The sequence below is a fragment of the Betta splendens genome, chromosome 22 (genome assembly GCF_900634795.4).
Source record: "Betta splendens chromosome 22, fBetSpl5.4, whole genome shotgun sequence".
NCBI classification, from domain to species: Eukaryota; Metazoa; Chordata; class Actinopteri; order Anabantiformes; family Osphronemidae; genus Betta; species Betta splendens.
Genome location: NC_040900.2, coordinates 12,139,132 through 12,160,491, shown reverse-complemented (window position 1 = coordinate 12,160,491; position 21,360 = coordinate 12,139,132). Strand labels below are relative to the sequence as shown.

The 21,360-nt window shown below is 45.2% G+C and overlaps 3 protein-coding genes and 1 long non-coding RNA gene across 9 annotated transcripts in view; 1 reads left to right on the top strand and 3 right to left on the bottom strand.

Moving 5' to 3' along the window:
* Nucleotides 1–4,796: 4,796 nt before the first annotated feature.
* Nucleotides 4,797–6,326, bottom strand: LOC129603645 (AF4/FMR2 family member lilli-like). Its single transcript, XM_055506035.1, has 3 exons — nt 6,011–6,326; nt 5,856–5,911; nt 4,797–5,764 (listed from the first exon to the last, which is right to left on the bottom strand). The coding sequence occupies exons 1-3, from the start codon at nt 6,025–6,027 to the stop codon at nt 5,061–5,063; spliced, it is 777 nt and encodes a 258-aa protein (XP_055362010.1). The 5' UTR covers nt 6,028–6,326; the 3' UTR covers nt 4,797–5,060.
* A 161-nt stretch (nt 6,327–6,487) lies between these two features.
* The window catches only part of LOC114848790 (uncharacterized), a 28,294-nt gene continuing 13,421 nt past the window's right edge, over nt 6,488–21,360 (bottom strand). For 2 of the 3 annotated variants that reach the window (XM_055506031.1, XM_055506032.1), the window contains 10 exons: nt 10,397–10,839; nt 9,982–10,303; nt 9,776–9,850; nt 8,986–9,679; nt 8,643–8,855; nt 8,257–8,552; nt 7,908–8,158; nt 7,566–7,814; nt 6,831–7,477; nt 6,488–6,753 (listed from right to left, as the gene is read on the bottom strand). In XM_055506031.1, the coding sequence (XP_055362006.1) occupies nt 6,734–6,753; nt 6,831–7,477; nt 7,566–7,814; nt 7,908–8,158; nt 8,257–8,552; nt 8,643–8,855; nt 8,986–9,679; nt 9,776–9,850; nt 9,982–10,303; nt 10,397–10,839 (3,210 nt within the window). In that variant the 3' untranslated portion in view covers nt 6,488–6,733. Of the gene's footprint in view, nt 6,754–6,830; nt 7,478–7,565; nt 7,815–7,907; nt 8,159–8,256; nt 8,553–8,642; nt 8,856–8,985; nt 9,680–9,775; nt 9,851–9,981; nt 10,304–10,396; nt 10,840–11,025; nt 11,178–11,618; nt 11,841–21,360 lie in introns of those variants that run through there. The other variant, XM_029139537.3, reaches the window with a different exon arrangement.
* On the top strand, nt 9,569–12,725 carry LOC129603648 (uncharacterized). 3 transcript variants are annotated; one of them, XR_008693749.1, is made up of 8 exons: nt 9,569–9,710; nt 9,817–9,881; nt 9,993–10,176; nt 10,373–10,402; nt 10,490–10,937; nt 11,058–11,372; nt 11,948–12,121; nt 12,298–12,725. It is a non-coding gene; the product is annotated as an uncharacterized LOC129603648 (long non-coding RNA). The 3 variants fall into 3 exon arrangements; XR_008693747.1 differs by having other exon boundaries at nt 10,373–10,937; XR_008693748.1 differs by having other exon boundaries at nt 9,993–10,402.
* Nucleotides 11,950–20,421, bottom strand: LOC129603646 (uncharacterized). Of its 2 annotated transcripts, XR_008693743.1 has the most exons (5): nt 20,327–20,421; nt 18,009–18,489; nt 16,685–17,902; nt 16,054–16,582; nt 14,942–15,940 (listed from the first exon to the last, which is right to left on the bottom strand). XR_008693743.1 is itself a non-coding variant. In XM_055506036.1 (4 exons), exons 1-4 carry the CDS (start codon nt 16,182–16,184, stop codon nt 11,950–11,952), a joined length of 744 nt encoding a protein of 247 aa, XP_055362011.1. In that variant the 5' UTR covers nt 16,185–16,250. The 2 variants fall into 2 exon arrangements, 1 of the variants encoding a protein (XP_055362011.1); XM_055506036.1 differs by lacking the exons at nt 14,942–15,940; nt 16,685–17,902; nt 18,009–18,489; nt 20,327–20,421 and adding exons at nt 11,950–12,132; nt 12,301–12,657; nt 14,834–14,906 and having other exon boundaries at nt 16,054–16,250.

Sequence of the window (21,360 nt, the reverse complement as noted above, 5' to 3'; positions counted from 1 at the left end):
AGCCGTATTTGGTCGACCATCTCATGAGTGTCAGTGCTGAACGCAGGACGCCTTCGTCCTCAGCACCAGTGCTGCTGTTCTCTCTCAGATCTCTCTACAGGTGAAGGCAGCATTTCCAGTTCCGGCCTGAGGACCTCTGATGTCTCTGAAACCAGGCCTGCTGGACCGTGGTGGTCTGGACCCTTCCTGGTTCCTGGATGGACATGGATCCATGGGAAACACTACAGGAAGGTCCTGCACACTTACATGGTTTGTATGTATGTGCCTTTATTTTGGTACATTTAGCAGATTATTTAGTCACACATGTACAAATGTTTCTACCACAGCATTGTGCATTCTGTTCTGTTATTGAATGTTATGTTTGGAAAAAGCAGTGTTTAAACTTCAACTAATGTTGTGTTTAGAATAATTGATGGTTAAATTTAAAAGGATCAGTTCAGTGTTGACATTCTCTTTATTCAACCAGCATGATTTTAAAATCACAAACCCTAAACATGACACATACATAATCAACAGCCTTAATGAGTGAGTGGGGTTCACTTGATCTGACGTTCCGACCGCATACTCGTCACATGATTACGTTCATCCAATCGCATGAGCGATAATCGAGGTTTCGTTTTTCTGCCCATATTGTCTTAATGTCAAAATAAGAGCTCAGCTCTTGAATAAATTTTATTTTGGTAAATTGTTTGGTGAGCCTTTAGCCCTTAGTAAAATCCTCGTTTTTTTCTAGTAGGCATCCTACAATCCTAAACTATACAGATTAAAACACAATCAGTGCGCCGTAAAGCGCTCTGGCGCCACCTGCTGGTCACAGCGTAGAACATTTCAAGTCGTCACAGAAGGAAACATTGAGCGTTAGAACATGTTAGAACACAGCAGTCTGACAGAAACCGCTCTATCGAGGACGTTAAATTGTTTGCAGGGAGCGAGCAGTGCTATTGTGAGTGCGGCAACACCGAACATTGACGTTTCACATTTGCTGCTGTTTCTGGCTCCAAATAGTGGTCACAGACTAACATCTGCTGGCGACACTGGGAAACTGCAGGTGAGGGTTGAGCACAAGCAACAAGAGCAACAGGAAGAAGGTTTGTTGGCTTTTATTGTTGTTTTCATGGTTGTTTATTGTCTTTCTGTGATATCAAACATGCTAGAAACAGACCAGAGTTGAACCAGTGACTGTAATCAGCTGTGATGTGTTAAAGGATGAAACACAGCCTGTTAAATACAAGTAAGGAAACGTAAATAATCGTTTCTGTAAGGCTAATCTGAAAAATGATGATCAGTTAATAACATCTTGCTGTGACCCCTGGAAATGAACTAATAAATGTGCAGGTACACTTACTACTCTTTGTAATGGTCAAAGACTACATGACCATACTGTAACTGACTGTATCATTGTTTACACAACCATGATCATATGTAATGCTACACATATTATCACAAACATGGAGGCCAAGGGGCCCGGCTCTGGTCCTGACTCATGAATATATCAATCCTAAGTAACAGGCTGAACTGTGGTACAGTGCATGTATGCCCTATACACTTATTTCAATGCACGCACTACACACTCACAGGAGCACTTCTATGCAGCACTAAAGTAATGTAAACTTTCTTCTAGGAGAGATTGACAGCTTTCTGCTGGAGATAGGGGTCACCCATGCCAGCCCACACTACTGACCCCTCACCCAGAACCTGAAGCAGGCCCCCAGCAGCGCTTTAATGTGGCCCTGCAGAATAAGAGCCCAGGGGGAAATGACCATAGGCCTGTTGAAAGCAGGTCTTCAGTGCCTACATCACCTCGGGGAAACACCTGAGAGGCCTGTGACATTAATGTGACACGTGTTGTTCTCCACAATATTGCAATTATTAGAGAGGAGCAACACCCTGCCCTACAGATACAAGACCCTGAGGAGACTGCTTCCATCACAGTAATGATGTAGATGGACAGTCAGATGTGATATGTCGTAATGTCTTCATCAACAATCACCACGACCAATAAAAGAAACTGAATAAATGCAAATCATAATTTATTTGTTTTTCTTCATTTCCTACAAATACAAAGGCAATTGTAAGATTTTATGATTATTCCAATAATTCATACAATTCACCTTTAACTATACACTCACCTCCAGCTTTTGTTTGAGAATTTCAATTTCTAGATATGTCTTTTCAATCTGGCGATCGAAGTATAATATTTCCTTGAGATTTAGTTTATACAACTCCTTATATAATATATATAATAATAAAGTCAGTATACTTGGAGATCAAGTTACATCATTTAGGCTACGCAACACAAACATCAGAAATCTAGTGATGTGTATAAACTGTATTAATGTTACACTTTATAATACTGCTTATCATAATTTTAGCTTTATTTAGTAGTATACTTATAACATCCTGGGCCTCTGTTGTGACGGGAGGTTTCATATATTACCATCAGAATCTGCTGAGACCAACAAAGAACCCAACCCAGAGTCTAAGAAATGGATATATCAAAAGTAGCATGTGTAAAAAAATCACATTTAGGTAGGCCTCTTACATTTTACACATGCACTTTTATCCTGGGGAGTGACTGGTTCTGATGAACTCCCTCCAGGAATTCCTTCAGCCACTGACCTTCCAGTATTCAGGCTGAGGGCCTTCCCCTCTGCATGCGTGCGTGGTGGAGGTGGAGGTCCTCCACCAGTTGTTCTAGCCTCTGCCTTCTTTCTGTTTGCTTAGTAGAAGTCAAATGATTTAACTGTGTAAAAACATTACAACCATGTTGAAAATGCTGCTGCACTGCTGTACTCTGCATGCTATTTAGTTATTTAATATGTCAAATGTTGTAAAGTCACATAGTCTACACCCATGATATGATGGTGCCTTATACCTGTTTGAATTATGTTTTTTATATTTCATTTTTAGCTGCTGCCACGTTCTTTTTCTGCCTGCAGGATTGCACCTACATAAAAAATAAAAAAATAAATTCTTATATTATTACATGACTTTTTGGGCAACTTTTAAAAACCTAACTAGTATGTATGTTAGAATGTAATATTTGCTCTCCATAAAACGTATTGGATTATTTAATTATCATTACTTTACAATTCCCACATCAACCACCAGGTATGTCTGTTCATCAACAGGTATTTTAAAAAATACATAGCATAACACTGTACTTCTAATTCATACAAACATCGGTATTTTATGCAATTACTAAAGTAACTCCTTAGATGAGTGAAAAATTACTTTACAAGTCCCTACTTTACAAGTGAAATATAATATTATTTAGTGATTATTTACACCGAACACTGTATGACTAAAATGTAAATTTACGCATTGCCTCGGGCAGCTATTTTCTTCCAAGCGAATTCTTTCTCTTTCGCTGCTGCAGCTCTTTTGCTTTTTCTACGGAATATAGGCTCGTAGTCGCTATACGCTTGAGGTATCACATCCATTTCCGGACCTCTTTTGTTGTCCTGTTGCCATGGTGACTCGTAATATCTTCGCTCCATTGACTCTGAGTCAATCAACTCGGAGTTGCTTAAACCAACTCTTCTCAGCTGTTCTGAAACCGAAAACTCCAGGTTTGCAAACAGGTTTGTAAGTCAACTCAGCCTGAGGACGTGATCGTGTGCCGCTTGAGTGTGTGTGTGTGTGTGTGTGTGCGTGTGTGTGTGCGTGTGTGTGTGTGTGTGTGTGTGTGTGTGTGTGTGTGTGTGTGTGTGTGTGTGTGTGTGTGTGTGTGTGTGTGTGTGTGTGTGTGTGTCTCCCCCACCCTCATTTCTGCGTGAGGTTCCAGGTGGCAGTTGTTGGAGGAGGAGCTATGAGTGAATCTTTTGTTCAGAGCTCCTGTGCGCAAAGACAGGACAAGATTGCATTAAACCTGGGTCAGAATGTGTCCTGATGAACAGATCTCTCAAAACATGACCCATGGCTGCGTAGACCAATATTTCTTGGCCTGTTAAAGCCACTAGTTGCTTGGCACTTAAAACGTTAAGCAATATTGTGCCACCACAACAGAGAGTGTTCATGGACATAGCCCCTATAAGTAGGGGTGAGTTTCAATGAGTTGTTGTGTTACTTCGGTAGCACATATACTAAAGTTGGACGTCGTGAAGACGGACAGATGTTCTCAATTTCAATTGATGTTTTTGTTACATAAAAATCTTTTCAAAGGATCAGTTCAGTGTTGACATCTTTTCTTTGTAATTACATAATGTATAATTTATAAATCTGATGGGAACCAGGTGAATGATGAGGATCGCACGATGCATGGCAACAATTCAGGGAGTTTATTGCACCCGCGGACACGCCCACCACACGCGGTACGGCCCGGCGTGTCTCCGCGGGATGCAGCCAGCTGGCCCTTTCGTTTTCCTGCTCTTTTTGTCCTAGGTTTTTGCCCGACGTCGTGAAGACAAACCGGAACGTTACTGGGGAAGTTGGGGTGTGACCTGGGGCGTGACCTGTGACGCATGCATGCAAATTAGCCATGTGGCCGGAGGGAGCTGCGTTTATGCACATCTCGTAAAGATCGAAGCTATTATTATCATCATCCATCCTATTTCCAATCGGCCTATTCCCATATGCGGGGTCACGGGAGCGCTGGAGCCTAACCCAGCTGGGTATGGGCGAGAGGCAGGGTAGACCCTGAACGGGTCGGCAGCGCTTAAGTTAGCTTCTTATGTGGCACTCGTTGACTGCATTAATACCTGTAGACGGCTCGTGCAGGATTTGAACCCTGAACCTCTGGCACCCAGAGCGAGAATCAGATAGACCAACGAGCCATATCATCATCATCATCATCATCATCATTGTTATTATTATTATTATTATTGTTTGTATTGTTATAATAAGAATTACCAAAAAAACTTAGAAGTAACATATTTTTATTACACACACAACATAATGACACAAGCAATATTGTGGTGGAGGGTCACTTCTTTCCTACTACTACTACTACTAACATTTGACTTTCAAGCGATGAATGCTAAAATAAACTTTGAATTAACATGATTATTTAAACACACACACACACACACACAGAGTGACACCAGTATTTATGTGGTGGGTCACTCCTTACACCTCTCTGCCAGCCACAACTCTACAGATTTGCCAGCGTAAAAAGCACAAAAGTGTTCAGACTGGTGCTGGCTGTGGCCATAATCTTTGTGCTTTGGCAGGCCACACAGCTGGCAGATTCTAAGTTTATTCGGCTTCCTTCTGTTTTCTGGAGGTTTGAAACTGTGCTCATTCTCCCACTTTTTCCTCATGGTGAAGGCAGTTGTCCTGGGAATTTTTGGTGCTTCCTTTTCTTCCTGCTCCTTCAGCCACTCATTGGCAGACTTTGCCCCAGGCCCTGCAGTGTGTGTGCAGTAGAAATGCCCTTTGTAAAAGGCATGCCCCTTCGACAGGGTCCTGGGAAGTCCACAATTTCGGCATTGGCTTTGGCGCTCTTCGTGGGTCTCTTCTTGGGGCTCCTCTTGGGGCTCCTCTTGGAGCTCTTCTTGGGGCTCCTCTTGGCGCTGTTGTTGGCGCCCTTCCTCCTTTTTTAAGCAAGCAGCATGTTCTTGTAGTGAAGCAGCGGCGGCAGCGGCGGCAGCGGCGGCAGCGTTGGCGGCGGCGGTGGTGGCAGCGGCGGTGGCGGTGGTGGCAGCGGCGGTGGCAGCCTCTGGAAAAGCAATGTTGGCAGTGCTTGTGGCGGGTGAGGAGGATGATGATCTCCATGGGGAGTGCCAGGCAAGGGATTCGTCCTCAGAAGATACCCTTGATGTTTCTAAGTAAAACCAGAAGCATGTCAATCACATCATTGCTGTAATGTAATGAAAAATACAAGTTAATATTGAGTGCAGTAAAAAAATACAAACCTTCTGTATACTCCTGGCTCCTTTTTCTCTCTATGTGTTTTATCAAAGGTGCTGTTCTGTAAATAATAGTTCAACATGTAATGATTAATGAAGGGCTGAACACATATACAGTTGATAGCAAAAAGAAGAAGATAAAGAATCCAGTTAGACCTCACCTTCCAAAGTTTTCCATTTCTTTTTTGTGGACTTCCCCAAAGTTGTTGCAGCCTGAGACTAGACCTTGACGAGACCAACAGCCTCATCCAGCCAGCCTTTATGGGGCTCCTACCTGCCCCCCACAGAGTCACACCTACAGGATATACAATGTGTATTGTGAGCCGCCTAGACCACCTGGGGCCGTCGGCAGGAGATGGGCCTTTTACCCTGAACGATCGTCTCCCTGGAATAAAGGTGAAGTGATTGGGAGCTGGTGATTGGGCGAGTGTCAAGGTGAAGTGATCGGGAGCTGGTGATTGGGCGAGTGTCTGACAGTGAGGGACACACAGATCTGATCAAATGTTCTACTCTCTCACTAGATGTGGCATGATGGATCAATACGATCATGTTCGATCCTCATCATTAACCTGGTTCACATCAGATTTATAAATTATACATTATGTAATTACAAAGAAAAGATGTCAACACTGAACTGATCCTTTGAAAAGATTTTTTATGTAACAAAAACATCAATTGAATTAGCTTGAGAACATTGTCAACAGTAAAATTAAACTATGTACATTACAAATTTGTAACAAAATACTTCAAAATACACACAAAATATATACAAGCAAAATTACACAAACTATATACAAGTGACACTATGCTGCACGTCAAGTTGGTGTGTCCTGCAATTAGAAAAAAGATTAAAAGGAGTCACGTGCATTGTTGTGTATTGTCCTTCACCTGCGCGGCTGCTGGTCTGTAGAGAATAAAACAGATCAGAGGTCAGACAGACGCTCCACACACACAAGCAAATGTAATCATCTAAAGACCTACATTTCGGGTCCAGTCGTCTCTTCTCTTTCAACCAGTCATCCACAGAGCGACCCTCCGATGTGGCACAGAAGAACTCTCCCCTGTAGCGGCTGTGGCCATACTGTTTGGTCTTGGGCTGACCACAGCGGCCACAGCGGAAGTGTGTAAAGATCTTCCTCTCTTTAAGAGGGAGACCCCTTTCTCGCTGACGACGCAGCTCCTCCTCTCTAATCCTCCTCTGCCAGGCTGTGGAGCGAGGAACGGCGGCGGCGGCAGCAGGAGCAGCAGCAGGCGCAGCAGCAGCAGCAGGCGCAGCAGCAGGCGCAGCAGCAGGCGCAGCAGCAGGCGCAGCAGCGGTGATGGAGATGGCATGGTGGGTGATAGTGGTGATTGTGTCAGGAGAAGCAGTGATGGTGGTGGAGGCTGCAGAGGTCATGGCAGGAAAGACGATCAGGGCATACAGGGCCGGTGCCACAGGCCCACGGTGTGTGGTTGCCAGCCCTGAGGGGTCTTCAGGTTGAGGGTGCTGCAACAGCCTCTGAGGTAGCACAGGGTTCACCTTCCGAGACTGTGATGGGACACCCTGAGTACCAGCAGCAGGTCCACCTGGTCCGGGGACAGTACTGAGGAGGAAGGTGGTGCTCATTCCCTTGCTCCTCTCTGTGTGCCTGGATAAAAACAAACATCCCTTATCATGACAGCTTTCAATCATCTGCTGCCTCGTCTACAGTTCCAGTGAGGTGAGATGGATCCTACCACTGCAGGAGCGTCTTCTGGTTGACGTTGTAGAGGTGGATGGAGGTGTTGGTCATCAGCGTGGGGCAGCTGACTACAACGTCCCGGATGGTGTTGTAGTCCCTCAGGACGGAACCCCAGCGACTGTCCTGGACCCCGCCCAGTGAACGTCCCTCACTGTGGACGTTACACAGCTTCATGAAGATGGCCTCCACCAGCCTGCTAACTTTAGGGGACTGAGCAGCGCCCGCACCTTTGCCTAGAAAGGAACTGCACACAACCAGAACCCAGCGTTCAAGGACAGAACAGACATGAGGAGACACATTTAATATTGATGACTCATATCTATGATTGAAATCTCACCGCTGCACGCTGTCCACGCCGGGAATTCTGCTGGACCGCAAGCTCTTAAAGCGGCCTGTCACCAACCGCTCCTGGTGGCGCGGGGGGAAGGCAACTGGTTCCTTGTCATGATCCAGCAGCTTCTCCCACAAGGCGATGATCTCTCTGGCCTTTAGCTGCGTCGCATACGTGTGATGACGCAGCTCTACTAGGGCGTGGGCCAGAGCGGTGACATGCTGGTACCCGCTACGCCCATCTGGGCCAAGTGCATCCTGTAAATGCAAAAGAATAAAAAGATGGAATAAATATCCACATCGTAACCAAAAAGACACAGTCAAATGCTGGGTTATGTCTAATGTGTTACACCTACAGGGCCGTCACCCTCTGCGACATCCATTCCCGTCTCCACAGCGGATTCTTCCCGTGAGACGGGGTCGGTGTCAGCTGAACAAGCAGCAGCAGCAGCAGCAGCAGCAGCAGCAGGCTGGTCATGCAGAAACTGCATGTCCTGCAGCTCCCCAAACCCCTCCCCCTCCTCCCCCTCATCATCATCCACAACCTCCACGCCAGCCTCATCCAGGCCGTCGGGAGCGTCTGGATCCCGGCCCAAATCCTCCAGCACGGCACCCGTCTGGGAAAACAGGTACTCCACCCCAATCAGCTCACCTGAAAGAAACACAAGGCGACATGAGTTTACATGTTTTCACTCATGTACTCATCACTCGGGGTGTGATGCTGTGATTTCCAGTCCACTACCTGTGTACTCTCCAGGCTGGGTGTATGTCTCCACCACCGTCATACCCATAAACTCTTGGGTCAGCCGCTTTAGGTAATCCTGCAGCAGGGCATCGTAGCAGCGCGGGACCAGCCTCTGGGCTCCTTCCACTGAAGCTCTGCCGCGGTCTTCATTCCATCGTACCAGGCCCTCCAGCAAGTACACCTGAAAGTGCAGGGCACTGGCTGACGTGCCTGGAGACAGGGAAAGACAAAAAAATTCCACTATTTGGAAAACAATCTCAACTTCAACATCTCACAACAACACAACACTAGTAACAAGAAAAAAACTAAACGGCCGTTTGTTTCCCCTTTTGTTTCTCACCAGGTATGAAGCCGTTCAGGTGAAGGTGGAAGGACTCCAGTGAAGTGGATCCTCGGGCGCAGCGGTAGACGGGGAGCCGGATCCCTCCCTTGGTCAGCTCCCCCGTCTTAGTGTAGAGCGCCACTCCCGGGGGATCCTGGATGCAGCTCAGGTGACGACGCTGCACGCTCCAAATCGCCTCCATCCTTTCATGATCGATGAGGATGACGCCCAGATCGTTTCGCAGGTCCCAGAACTGATCCAGGAGCTCCTGGATCAGCCTCTCTGTCTCTGCCGCGCCGCGCGTGTAGCGGCGGCAGTGACGCGCCAGCTCCTTGGCAGAGAGACGGATGTAGGAATCTCTTCCCTCCTCTGCGTGCTTGGCCTTCTCCAGCAGAGCCAGGTCGTCCTGGTCCCACATGTAGATGGCGTAGGACAGCCGCGCCATGAACTGAGGGTACAGCTGGTGGCTCTCAGTGGTGACACCTCTGGCAAAGCGACGCATGAGGTGCCACACGTCCAGCCTCACCACCAGCTGGTCCCACTCGGAGAACATGGCGGATGTGCCCGTCCGTCCAGTGAGGGAGCAGCAGTCACGGTCCACGTACAGCACCGCTGGAGGGGCCACCTGGGCTTCTCGGTACCGCCGCATCAGCCCTGCGGCCATGGGCAGAAGCCCATCCCCCTCTGCAGCCGTGAGGACGGACATGAGCACCTGGTAGAGGTGGAGAGCAGAGAACAACAAGGTCAGTGATGCATTTCATACACGGTGAGGGGAAAGAAGCTGATGCCCCCCCCCACACACACATACCTGTCCGTACTCGTTGCCCACGTTTGTCACCCACGCTGCAGTGCCCGCAGCTTTGCCAGCCAGCTTGGAGGTCATCTGGACGTTTGACAATAGGCAGAAAGAAAATGTAATCAGCACTGATAATTACATAATTATATAGATTATAATTATAATTAGATCTAATTATATCTAATTAGATGGATTGATCCGTGATGACCAAAACGGACCTTCTTTGTAGATTCCATCTTCAGAATGTTGCCGAAGATAGACGTGACCCTGGCCTTGGTCGCCTCCAGCCTAGACAGGGCGTCCCTGACGAAGACGGAGAGGAGCCAGCCCACGGTGGGCACCGGGTGCAGGGGTGGGACAGTCACCGGCTTGACTGCTGCACCCGCTACGCCCAGCTTCTTCAGCACCCCGAGGTACGTTGCAGTGCAGGACATCCAGGTCTCTGTGTGGTCCTCCATCAGCTGTTTGCGAAGGCGGGTCGCACTGTTGCCCAAAGTCCGCTGTCTCATCTGCGAGATCACAGACTTGTGGCAGGACAGCCTGAAAGGGAGCACAACAAGTCAACGGTTGAAATCCTGACCCGACACGCCTCTTTACGTTTATATGTAGGCGTCTCACAGGCTCAGCACTTACTTGTAGGTGAGTACAGCCGGGAATTGATTCCGGTGACCCGGGTCCAACTGATTGATGATGTCCGGGACCCAGGCGGCCATCTTCTTCCCACAGGAACGACATTCCAGGCACTCTGTGCCCATAAAGTACCAGCCGTCCCTGTCCAGAACCCTGCGCACCGTCTTGTACAGTCCTGCGCCGGTCAGCTTCGTGTCACAGGTTTTGCACACAAACCTGCACGCCCACATCCTGTAGGGCATCCACAGGAAGAACGGCCTCTGGAAGAAGGCGTGGGACGATGCAGGGGTCTGGGTGTAGAGGGGCCGGGCTCCGGGAGGGTACCACCAGAGGCGAAGGTCGGTGGTGAGGACACGCTGGCCCCTGGCGTTCCTGGTGAACAGAGCCCGGCCCACCCAGTCCTGCTGCTCCTCCGGCAGAGTCTGCCTCCAGCTGTGAGGCAGCAACTTCACCACAGAAACAGACAAAAGGTCAGCACAAGCCAAACAATGTGAAGCACAGTGGGGGATGCAGGCAGCAACTTCACCACAGAAACAGACAAAAGGTGAGCACAAGCCAAACAATTTGAAGCACAGTGGGGGAGCTGCCCTGCAGAGGGAGGGAGGGAGGGGGGGGGGGGGGGGGTGTCTCACCTCTGAGCCACTAATTGGTCGCGAGGGTTTAGGACAGCCCTCAGCTGCGGCTGCAGCTCTGGTCCTGGGCCGCACGGTGACGCCGCTGTCACCACTGGAAGACAGGTCCAGGTCATCGACTGGCACAGGAGTGGAGGCTGAAGATGGAACCTCTGCAAAAATAACTAAAAGTAATCAAAGTCATGCAAATACTCAGACATGAGAGAGATTCCACAACACGTGTCGTTGAATCTGTCTGATGTCTGTGTTCTGTGCACAGAACAAACTTTACTATGCCAGTTAAACTACTGACGGACAACAACAATCACCATACCATAATGTGATGACATACAGACGGACAGCGAAGCGTGAGTATCTACCAAGGTTAGGTTGTTAGGCCTACAGCTGATCTCTACAGGGTCCAGTAAACATCAACCTTACCTCGTAGTCACCTTAAAACTTACATACAGTTTTACACCATTAATCCATAGAAGGCTTCTGAATAACAGAAGAACAGCAATTATCAGGTCCAAACACGTTCACCACAGAATCATTTACATTTGATAAAGGGTTATAACCGTTGCATGTGTGCGTGTGCGTGTGAGTGAACTCACGCTGACTCTCCACCTCCAAGGCAGCAGCCAGGAGCATCTCGTCTGAGGGCTCGTTAGCAGCTGTTTCACACAGAAAAGACAAAGAAACACCTACTGTCAGATGGTGGGCACTGGGGCTGCTGGGAGGGATGCTGGTTCTTCTCCTGGTCCCGGCCCAGTATGTAGGTCTTTAAAGCATGCAGGTTGCTGCCTGGGATGCACTTCTTCTTCCTCAGCCACTGCATGTAGCTACAGAAACAACAACATCACTAACAACTGTGTGCGCGGTTGTTCCAGACAGACTCAATGTCACTATTTCATCTGCACTGGTGTTTGTTGTCTGTGCACAGGCTTACGTCTCAACCTCTTTCCCCGTGGCCTCGTACATGGAGGCGTAGGTCATGGCTCCGTGGGGGCCGAACTCCACCAACTTCTTGTCTTGGCTCCGGACAGACTTGGAACCCTCCGTGGCACGGCGTCCCTCCACGGCTGACATCACCTCTGGGAACAGCTTGCTGTAGGAGGTGAGGGCATCCTGTGTAGCGGGAGAACAGAATATGTGTATTATGACAGAAATAGGAATTTCTTGATGATTGCTCTGATTGAGCTGTGTGAGTTGGGATCCGTATAATAGTTCTAATGATGGCTCTACTTTTACTGTACTAGGATGAGTGAGATATTTCTGTGTTGTACTCCACAGCACCTTGTTGGCCATAAGTGGTGAGCTGGATGTGTCACCACTCTCCCGCTCCTTCTGGTGTGAGGCCAGCAGGGACACAGCGTAGCCCACGTCGTGACTCAGGAGCCACTTGAAGGTCTGTCCCCGGTACTGCCCAAACTGGATCTCATATTGGCTGAGAAGCAGCTGGGAGCAGTGGGGATCTCCTCCTCCTTGCAGAGTGCGAGCTTGCGCCTCCTCCTTCACCTTTTGAGGCACCTTCACCTTCCATGCCTCAGACCCATGATAGGCCTGGGCCACCGTCAGTGCTTCTGGTGAGGGCCTGAGAGTGAGCTCAGTGGACGAAGGCTGCACACGGAACAAAGGGCGATGGTCCATGATCTAAGGAATCAGAGAAACATACAATGAGCTGTACACACGTTAATAAAAACATTATATGTCTTATCCTATCCTAGCATGCGTTTTTAATATTCTCTTACTACTTTATAGTGATGTTACTATATAATTAATGAGTACACTGAGTGCGTTATAGAACGTTTATACAGAAATTAGCTTTTCTATATAAAGAAACGTGCATTTTAGGTAGTTCACAATTAATTGTGCATTGATGCCTGACACATGAATACGAATTACGAGCAATAACTCTCTAAAAGAAGTATCTAGTCATTAAGGTAAAATACTGTTAAAAGGTGGTCGCATGTAATTTTATTTAAACGGAGCAAACTCCGACAATGAAAAGCAAATATCAAGAACTGTCGAAAACGTCGTGTACTGTGGAAGAGACTGAAAATGTGGGTGCAAGACCGTGAAAAATAAGGTGAAAATAAGGTGAACTTGTTTAAAATTTAAAGAAAAGGAGTTCGCAAGTGTATCAAAATGCATTCTTACCTTCGTGAAAAGTCCGCTACTCACAATAAAGTTTATCGCTGTAAAGAAAGAAATGTCGACAAAGACTGAGTCTGTAAAAACGAAATGGCAGTGAAGTAGAATAAAATTGACGCCTCCTTTTCGCGGTGTCCAACTAAACTAGCCAATTACATCGTTTAGCTGACAAGTAGGACAGACCAATTAGGATGCAAGCCATGTAGGACAACCGGAAAGGGAGCATCGGTTTGGGGATGGCGCAAACACGCCGGGCCGTACCGCGTGTGGTGGGCGTGTCCGCGGGTGCAATAAACTCCCTGAATTGTTTCCATGCAGCGCAAGGATGACACGCAAATTCGTGAAGCGTTCCTCATTTTAAATAATATTTTAAATATTTTCGGGTCAACTTCTGGTTACGGCTCTTATTTTGAAATACAGACTACACGAGGAGAGACGCGAAACATCGATGTGATTGGATGAACGCGATCAGGTAACGAGTGTGACGTAAGACCAGAAGAACGTGACTTTCGGTGGGCAGCTGGACGGTTTCTCTAGCGATTCGTAAAATTGCCAATGTATAAAAACAGTTAAAACACGACCGCAACCAGTGTTTAAGATTAGTAGCTTTACAAGTATTGTCGTTTTAACTATAGTCATGTAATAGACGGAGACTCCACACGGAACACAGGGCGATGATCCATTAGCAAAAGAATCAGATTTTATCTGGTTACACCGTGAAAGACACACGATAACTTTTTAATTTCCATCTCTGACACTTAAAACATTTTACGTGTACTTTGATAAACTCCTCTTCTATCTGTCTTAAAGGTGGGTGTTACAAAGTGTAATAAAACAAAGTTTTAACTTTGTCAAATTTTGTTTTTAACTTCAAATTAAAAACTTACTGTGACGTCAACTCGTTCGACTCATGGGAAGGTTCAGATTCACTGTGAAGAAAAGCTATCTTTCCTTCACGATTGCACCAAAAGTCAAATACATTCATTTTAAGATAGTTTATCAGCCCTGTGCTATCCTTAGCTACACTGTGAATGCTTTGCCTCTGAAATGATTTAAGTCGGACAATATTCCCCATTTCTCTTATTTATTCATTACATGGGCAACTTGTATTCAAGAATCTCAGATAATGTCAATGTGATTTTACTTCTGTGCAATTTTTAAATCCACACATGCAAATGGAATGGTTGTACTCCCTCGCCTAATTTATTTGACCAATTACTTAAAATCGTTGAACGTGATGGTTAAACATAAGTTCATGGTTTTATGATTTATTATATTTTACTTTTATCTGTATTTCCATATTCGATTATCCCTTGTTGTGCCTAGCAACCCTGTTTGTAAAATAAATAAACGTCACAAACGTATCTGTAGTGTTTAGTGATTTACATGAGTTAGTCATATTTTTAAATGTATTTTACAATAAACAACGTGCAGAGAAACAGTTCAAAACATGGTAGCATCCTGTGCCACCAACATTATCAGACTGAAGAGACAAAAGCTCCACCACCTCGTATTCTTCTCAGTGTTTCACCTTGTAACACAGTCACAGCTAATTATAGTCACTGGTTCAACTCTGGTCTGTTTCTAGCATGTGTGATGTCACAGAAAGACAATAAACAACAATTAAAACAACAATAAAAGCCAATAAACTTTCTTCCTGTCGCTCAACCCTCACCTGCAGTTTCTCAGTGTCGCCAGCAGATGTCAACCCGTGACCACGCATTGGATCTAGGAGCCGCAGCAAAGGGCTAAGGTGAAACAACAAACATCGTTAATAACAACGTTGAGAACAAACATCAATTTATTAGGCCATTGGAGGATTTATACCAGACAAATGACAAGAGAACTGGACCCAGGGCTAAAACTCACCAAATAATTCATCATAATCGTGAATATACGGATACAATATTAATTTTACTCAAGACTCAAGTTATTTTGAAATACAGACAACATGAGTAGGAACTGATGCTGAACTGTTTCTTAAGTAGTGAGCGATTCCCATGAGTCCGTCATTATTATTACCGTATTACACACTTGACCATGTGCATATAGAAAAAGTTCAAAGGTGGCAGCAGCCAGTGTTTAAGGTTAGCAGCTTTAGAGGGTAGTACTATAGTCTCATTTTAACCCTGTTTTAAGTTTAATCGGAAAAGTAAAGTTTTAACAAAGACTTTCAAGAATTTAAAGTCATTCGTAAAATAAATTAGAAACAAAGAAAGACATTTGCACAGAAGTAAAATCACGGTAACAGTATCTGAGATTAAAATAACGTTCAAATAAGAGAAAAGGGGAATATTGTCCAACTTTAAGGAGATCCAGTTGTGAAAAGTTAAATAAACTTAAACATAAACTTATGAAGAAAAGCATTTACAGGGCAGGCTTTCAGACCAATGAACAAAACCTGTCTCATTTATTTGCTTCAGCTTAGTATTTTATCAGTTCTCTATCGTCACTTGATCAGTAGTAACTAATTACACCACCTCTTGTTATAATAAGTATTAATACAGTAGCTGCAGCTGCACACATGGCGGGTCCTGGATGCAGCTGAGGTGGCACATCTGCGTAGTTCATATGCTTTCCATGCTGGCTGCGTTCAACAAGGGGATGTTCATAGAGTTGTGTCCTGCAGGTCCACCAAAGGAGTCCAGGAGGTTCTGGATCAGGATTGCTGACTCCTCCACTCCAACAGTGGAGTTGCCACTCCTTTGTTGTTTTGTGAAGATGCCGTGTGACAGCTGCCTAATAAAGGTTGGGTACAGCTCACGGCTCTGTGTCGTTACACCTGCCACAAAGTGCGTCATCAGACAGTGCAACACGCGTGCATATATTTCTTTATGTCTTCCAGGCTACAATCTATATAATATAAATGAAACAAGGTCGTTGTTTTTGACACACCTAACTATTGCAGGCAGCAGTCCTGTCCACACGGGTGAGCCTAGGGGACGTTCCCTGGCGAGTTGGTACCGTCTCATCAGTCCAGCTGCTGCCATCATGGACAGGCCCCCAGAACAAGTAAGGACCCTCATAAGGACCTGCCAATACTCCTTCTCTACGTTGGTTGCACGGTGTCAGTCACAGGCTGTACCGGCGAGCTTCCTTGTCACCTGGAAAGAGATATATTTGTTGTGGTAGAAGTGTGTGGACACAGAATCAGTTTAATGCGATAAAAACCTTCCTGGTTGAAGCCATTTTCAGGATGGATCCAAAGGTGGACGTGATCCTGGCCTTGTACTCCTCCAGGCGTGTTAGAACGTCGTAGCCGTAGACTGTCAGCAGCCAGGCAGGTGATGGGACAGGGCGGTGGAACCTGCCCCTTCACAGTGGATTTAGGGCCGGGGGTGGGCTCTTTCACTAGGGCCTGGGGGTGAGGCCATTTGTGGCCTCGCCCACTGGCCCTGGTGGAGAGATCACCACCCAGTTTTAACTGCAAAAAAGACATTTAGTTCAGTTCATTTCATTCAGTTATCAATGTGTTAGCCTAAGGTACATCCCTGCTTATTTATCTTGCATCAATTGTTTACTTAACAGATTTCCTTGGTTCCAGCAGCTGGTTGCACCCCCACCCCAAAAGCAACAGGAGAAAAAAATCTAAATGTTAAATCCATATGTAAATGTTAAATGTAAATGATCAAACTCAATAAGTAGACTTCACCCCCTATGATCCTAGATCAGTGACGCGGACTCAAACACCTTAAACAGTATGCATAGCTCAGCCCACATCTGACTCTGGATTGGTGGACGACAATACTGGAGAGAAACCTGAAGTCGAAGCCATCATGGCCGTCAGCTCTGACTCCCTCACGTTAGTGGAGATTGAACAGGCTGTAACGGCAGGTGTGCGGGTTGAGTCGTAAACACCATTAATGGAGAGTTAAGTAGGTTTAAAAAGAATAATTCTGTGGCGCCGGAGGAGAATTAGTTAGCTAACTTTGCTAGCTAGCCAAAGTTACGTCCACGCTATAAGCAAAAGTTTCCAGGTCAGATGTGGGCGGGGTTTGCGCGCACTGTTTGAGGTGCTTTGTTACCTGGATTTCGGAGACAGACGTGTAAACAGCCAGTGTGACCAGGGACAGGATCAGTATGATGTAGGGAAACGATTTTAGATTGATATTAGGACAAGAAAGCTTCTGTAAAAGAAGAATTTTTTTTTTTATTATTTACAGAGTATACATGTTCACAACAGTATTTACCATCAGTTACATATTGTGTCAAAGTAAAACAACTTTAAAAATCTTGTTTGACACAAAATATAAAAATAATCATTAAAAACTTCCAAGCTGTGACAGAGTAGCATGTTCTACATTGTCATTTTAAAAATTTGACATTAAAAATATAGAATTATTTCTTTCTACAAAAAACCTTAAGGCAAGCAGTGTCTGCTATAATCCTTAAATCTGACAGCAGACCAGGAAGAGATGATTGTTCAAATTATTCATCTAGCCACTCAAGGTCAAGTCCTTCCCCACGAAAGGACTTCCTATTCACCCCATAATCACATTTGAGTTCATCACCCACAGCAATGTATTTTGCTGCCACGAGCAACAAGGTGTCCTTCACTCCACTGCTAAACTGTATTTTGCAGTGGAGAGGTTTAGCGTTGGGGTTCTTCCTCGAACGATTCAAATATCCCATGGTATCTTGTGGTGTGGCCTTTAGGATGGCGTCACCTTCCTCACCACAGATCAGTTCTCTGTGGCAGTCACATATAATCGAGCCCTTTGCAAAATGCTTGGTGCCACAACTCCTGTTAAAAGAAAACATTACTTTTGTTAGTATCGCCATCGTTCCACTGATATTACGTTTTTGTTGGTGGTCAATTACAGTTTCCTATGAATGAAAAGTGTTTTTACCCTCTCCTTGTTTGTCATCAAAGGACTTGTTGAATCCCCAGCGTCACCACCATCGGATTCAGATGATTCTGAAGCCCCAGTGCTTTTGCCTACTGCAGGCACCGCTTCCATAGTAGGAGTGGTACTAGAAACAGTGGCCCGCGTTGTCCTGATGGCCGTTGCAGCCGCCCTCTCCCGCCTGGCCGCTGCCTCCTCGATATCCTGGTCAGAGGGCGCACCAGACACAAAGAAGCCCCTTTCCCTCAGGTTTCGGACCATGTTCCATCTGGTGACCTGGTCAGGGAAAATGCTGCACAAGTCCATGTAGTCCCAGTTGCGCTGGTAGCGAGTCCAGGTTCTCATACTTTCTTTGGCTCTCTTCACCTCTGCCTGTCTTTCTTCAGGAGAAGCATTTTTCATGCAGGTTCTGAGAAGGTGGGTGGGCAAGCTGTCCTGAGGCTTCTGGCACAGAAGGCAGTGAACAATGCGGCGATCCTTTTTGCTGTGAGAGGAGGTATAATTCACAGATTATTGGATGAACAAACAACTAAGTCTTTGTTTGACATATGTCCTCAATGCAAATGACAATCTACAATGTATGGCTCAAACCAAGCATTTATATCTGCCTTTAGAACAGTGAAAAGCACATTCAGCTGGGACTATGGGGTGCCAAATGTAAAAGTAGAACCTATAACTAGTTTTCTCACATTTAACTAAATGACACAACATGTTTTCTCACATTTAGTTCAAATGTGCAAAGTCTAAATGTAAATGTTAAATATAAATGTAAATGTTAAATGTTAAATCTAAATGTTAAATGTTAAATCTAAATGTTAAATGTTAAATGTAAATATTAAATGTTAAATCTAAATGTTAAATGTTAAATGTAAATGTTAAATGTTAAATGTAAATGTTAATGTTAAATATAAATGTTAAATGTTAAATATAAATGTTAAATGTTAAATGTAAATGTTAAATGTTAAATGTAAATGTTAATGTTAAATGGTAAATGTTAAATGTTAAATGTTAAATGTTAAATGTTAAATGTTAAATGTTGGCCGAGTGTAAAACTCGCGCTGGTCTCAAATCAGAGACGCGAACTCAAACACGTCAAACAGTACGCATAGCTCCGCCCACATCTGACTCTGGATCGGTGCACGAAAATACTGGAGAGAAGCTTGAAGTCGAAGCCATCATGGCCGCCAGCTCCGACTCCCTCCCGTTGGGGGAGATTGAACGGGCTGTAACGGCAGGTGTGCGGGCTGAGGCTCCGCTTCAAACTGCCGTTCTGTCGTAAACACCATTAATGAGTAGTCAAGTAGGTTTAAAAAGAATATTTCTGTGGCGCCGGTGGAGAATTAGTTGGCTAACTATACTAGCTAGCCGAAGTTACGTCCAGGCTAAAACAAAAGTTTCCAGATCAGATGTGGGCGGGTTTGCGCGCACTGTTTGAGGTGATTGAGTTCGCGTCTCTGATCTGAGACCAGCGCTGTTTGAGGGTAGGGATGGAGTCTACTTGCCCATTCATGAATATTCAGTTTTACGCTCGGCCAACATTTAAACATTTACTTACATTTAATTACATTAACATTTAACATTTAATACATTTAACATTTACATTTAACATTTACATTTAAACATTTAACATTTAACATTTAACATTTAACATTTAAACATTACATTTACATTTACATTTACATTTAACCCCATTTCATTTAAAGTAACATTTACATTTAACATTTAACATTACATTTAGACCTTTTGCACATTTAACTAAATGTGAGAAAACATGTTGTGTCATTTAGTTAAATGTGAGAAAACTAGTTATAGGTGCTCCTTTTACATTGGCACCCCATAGGGGACGATCCCTATCAATTTTCACCGCCATTTGGTGTTCCACACAAAAGGCCACCATTTTGTCACCAGGTGTGGTCCACACACAGTTTGTAGTAGATGTGGTCCACACACATGTTCCACCATAAGACTAACCTCATCCTATTACTACTACTTGTTAATACTATTACTTTATAGCAACTTGACTTGAGGCTTTTGAAAGGCATTAAGATTGGGCCTGTTACAATTGTGGTCCACACAAAGGACCACCATTTTGCCACTACATGTGCTCCACACAAATGTTTGCTTAAGCTTCCACATAAAACTTCACCCACTCTTTACTCTTAGTTTTACTGTTATTACATTTTTTACTAATTACTATTACTACTCCACAATTTACTAAGCCTGCAGTAAAGCAAAGTAAACTTGACTCATGGCTTTTGAAGGGAACTCACATTGGGCTAGTCACTCAGTTACCCAAAAATAAATTTGAAATAAAGACTTACCTATTTTTTCGAGATTCCATGTCTTCCAAAACTCCTTTCTTTAAACAAAGCAGAAAGAGTTCTTATCCAAGGAGGTCCAAAGCAGAAAAGAGTCCAATCCAAGAAGGTCCAAAAGCAGAAAGGAGTCCTGATCCAAAGGGGGTCCAAAGGCAAAATGGAGGGTCCCTCACAAATCCGACTGTATTTATGTGAATCTGCACTAAGCCCCACCCACCTGAATTGAATTGACCAACCTGGATCAGCCATATAACTCCACCCACCTGCTACGGCCACCATTTTGTCACAAGGGTGTTGTTCACACATAAAAATTACTTTTACTACTTTTATTATTACAATTTCTGGTAGGCAGTGTTCCCCTCCAGGAAATGACACTATTAGAATGCCAATATCTCAGAAGGACAAAATCACACAGGAATTGGCCTTACATCTACACACAGTCCTGAATTACAGCTTTAACCATTCAGCTGTGACCTTCCTATCAGTTTGGAGTTGGAGACGGGAATGGATGTCGCAGAGGGTGATTAGACATAACCTACCATTTGATTGTGTCTTTTTGGTTACGATGTGGATATTTATTCCATCTTTTTATTCTTTTGCATTTACAGGATGCACTTGGCCCAGATGGACGTAGCGGGTACCAGCACGTCACCGCTCTGGCCCACGCCATAGGAGAGCTGTGTCATCACACGTATGTGACGCAGCTAAAGGCCAGAGAGATCGTCGCCTTGTGGGAGAAGCTGCTGGATCATGACAAGGCACCAGATGCCTTCCCCCCGCGCCGGTTGGTGACAGGCCGCTTTAAGAGCTCGCGGTCAAGCAGCATTGCCGGCGTGGACAGCGTGCAGCGGTAAGATTTAAATCATAGATATGAGTCATAGATATTAAATGTGTCTCCTCATGTCTGTTCTGTCCTTGAACGCTGGGTTCTGGTTGTGTGCAGTTCCTTTCTAGGCAAAGGTGCGGGCGCTGCTCAGTCCCCTAAAGTCAGCAGGCTGGTGGAGGCCATCTTCCTGAAGCTGTGTGACGTCCACAGT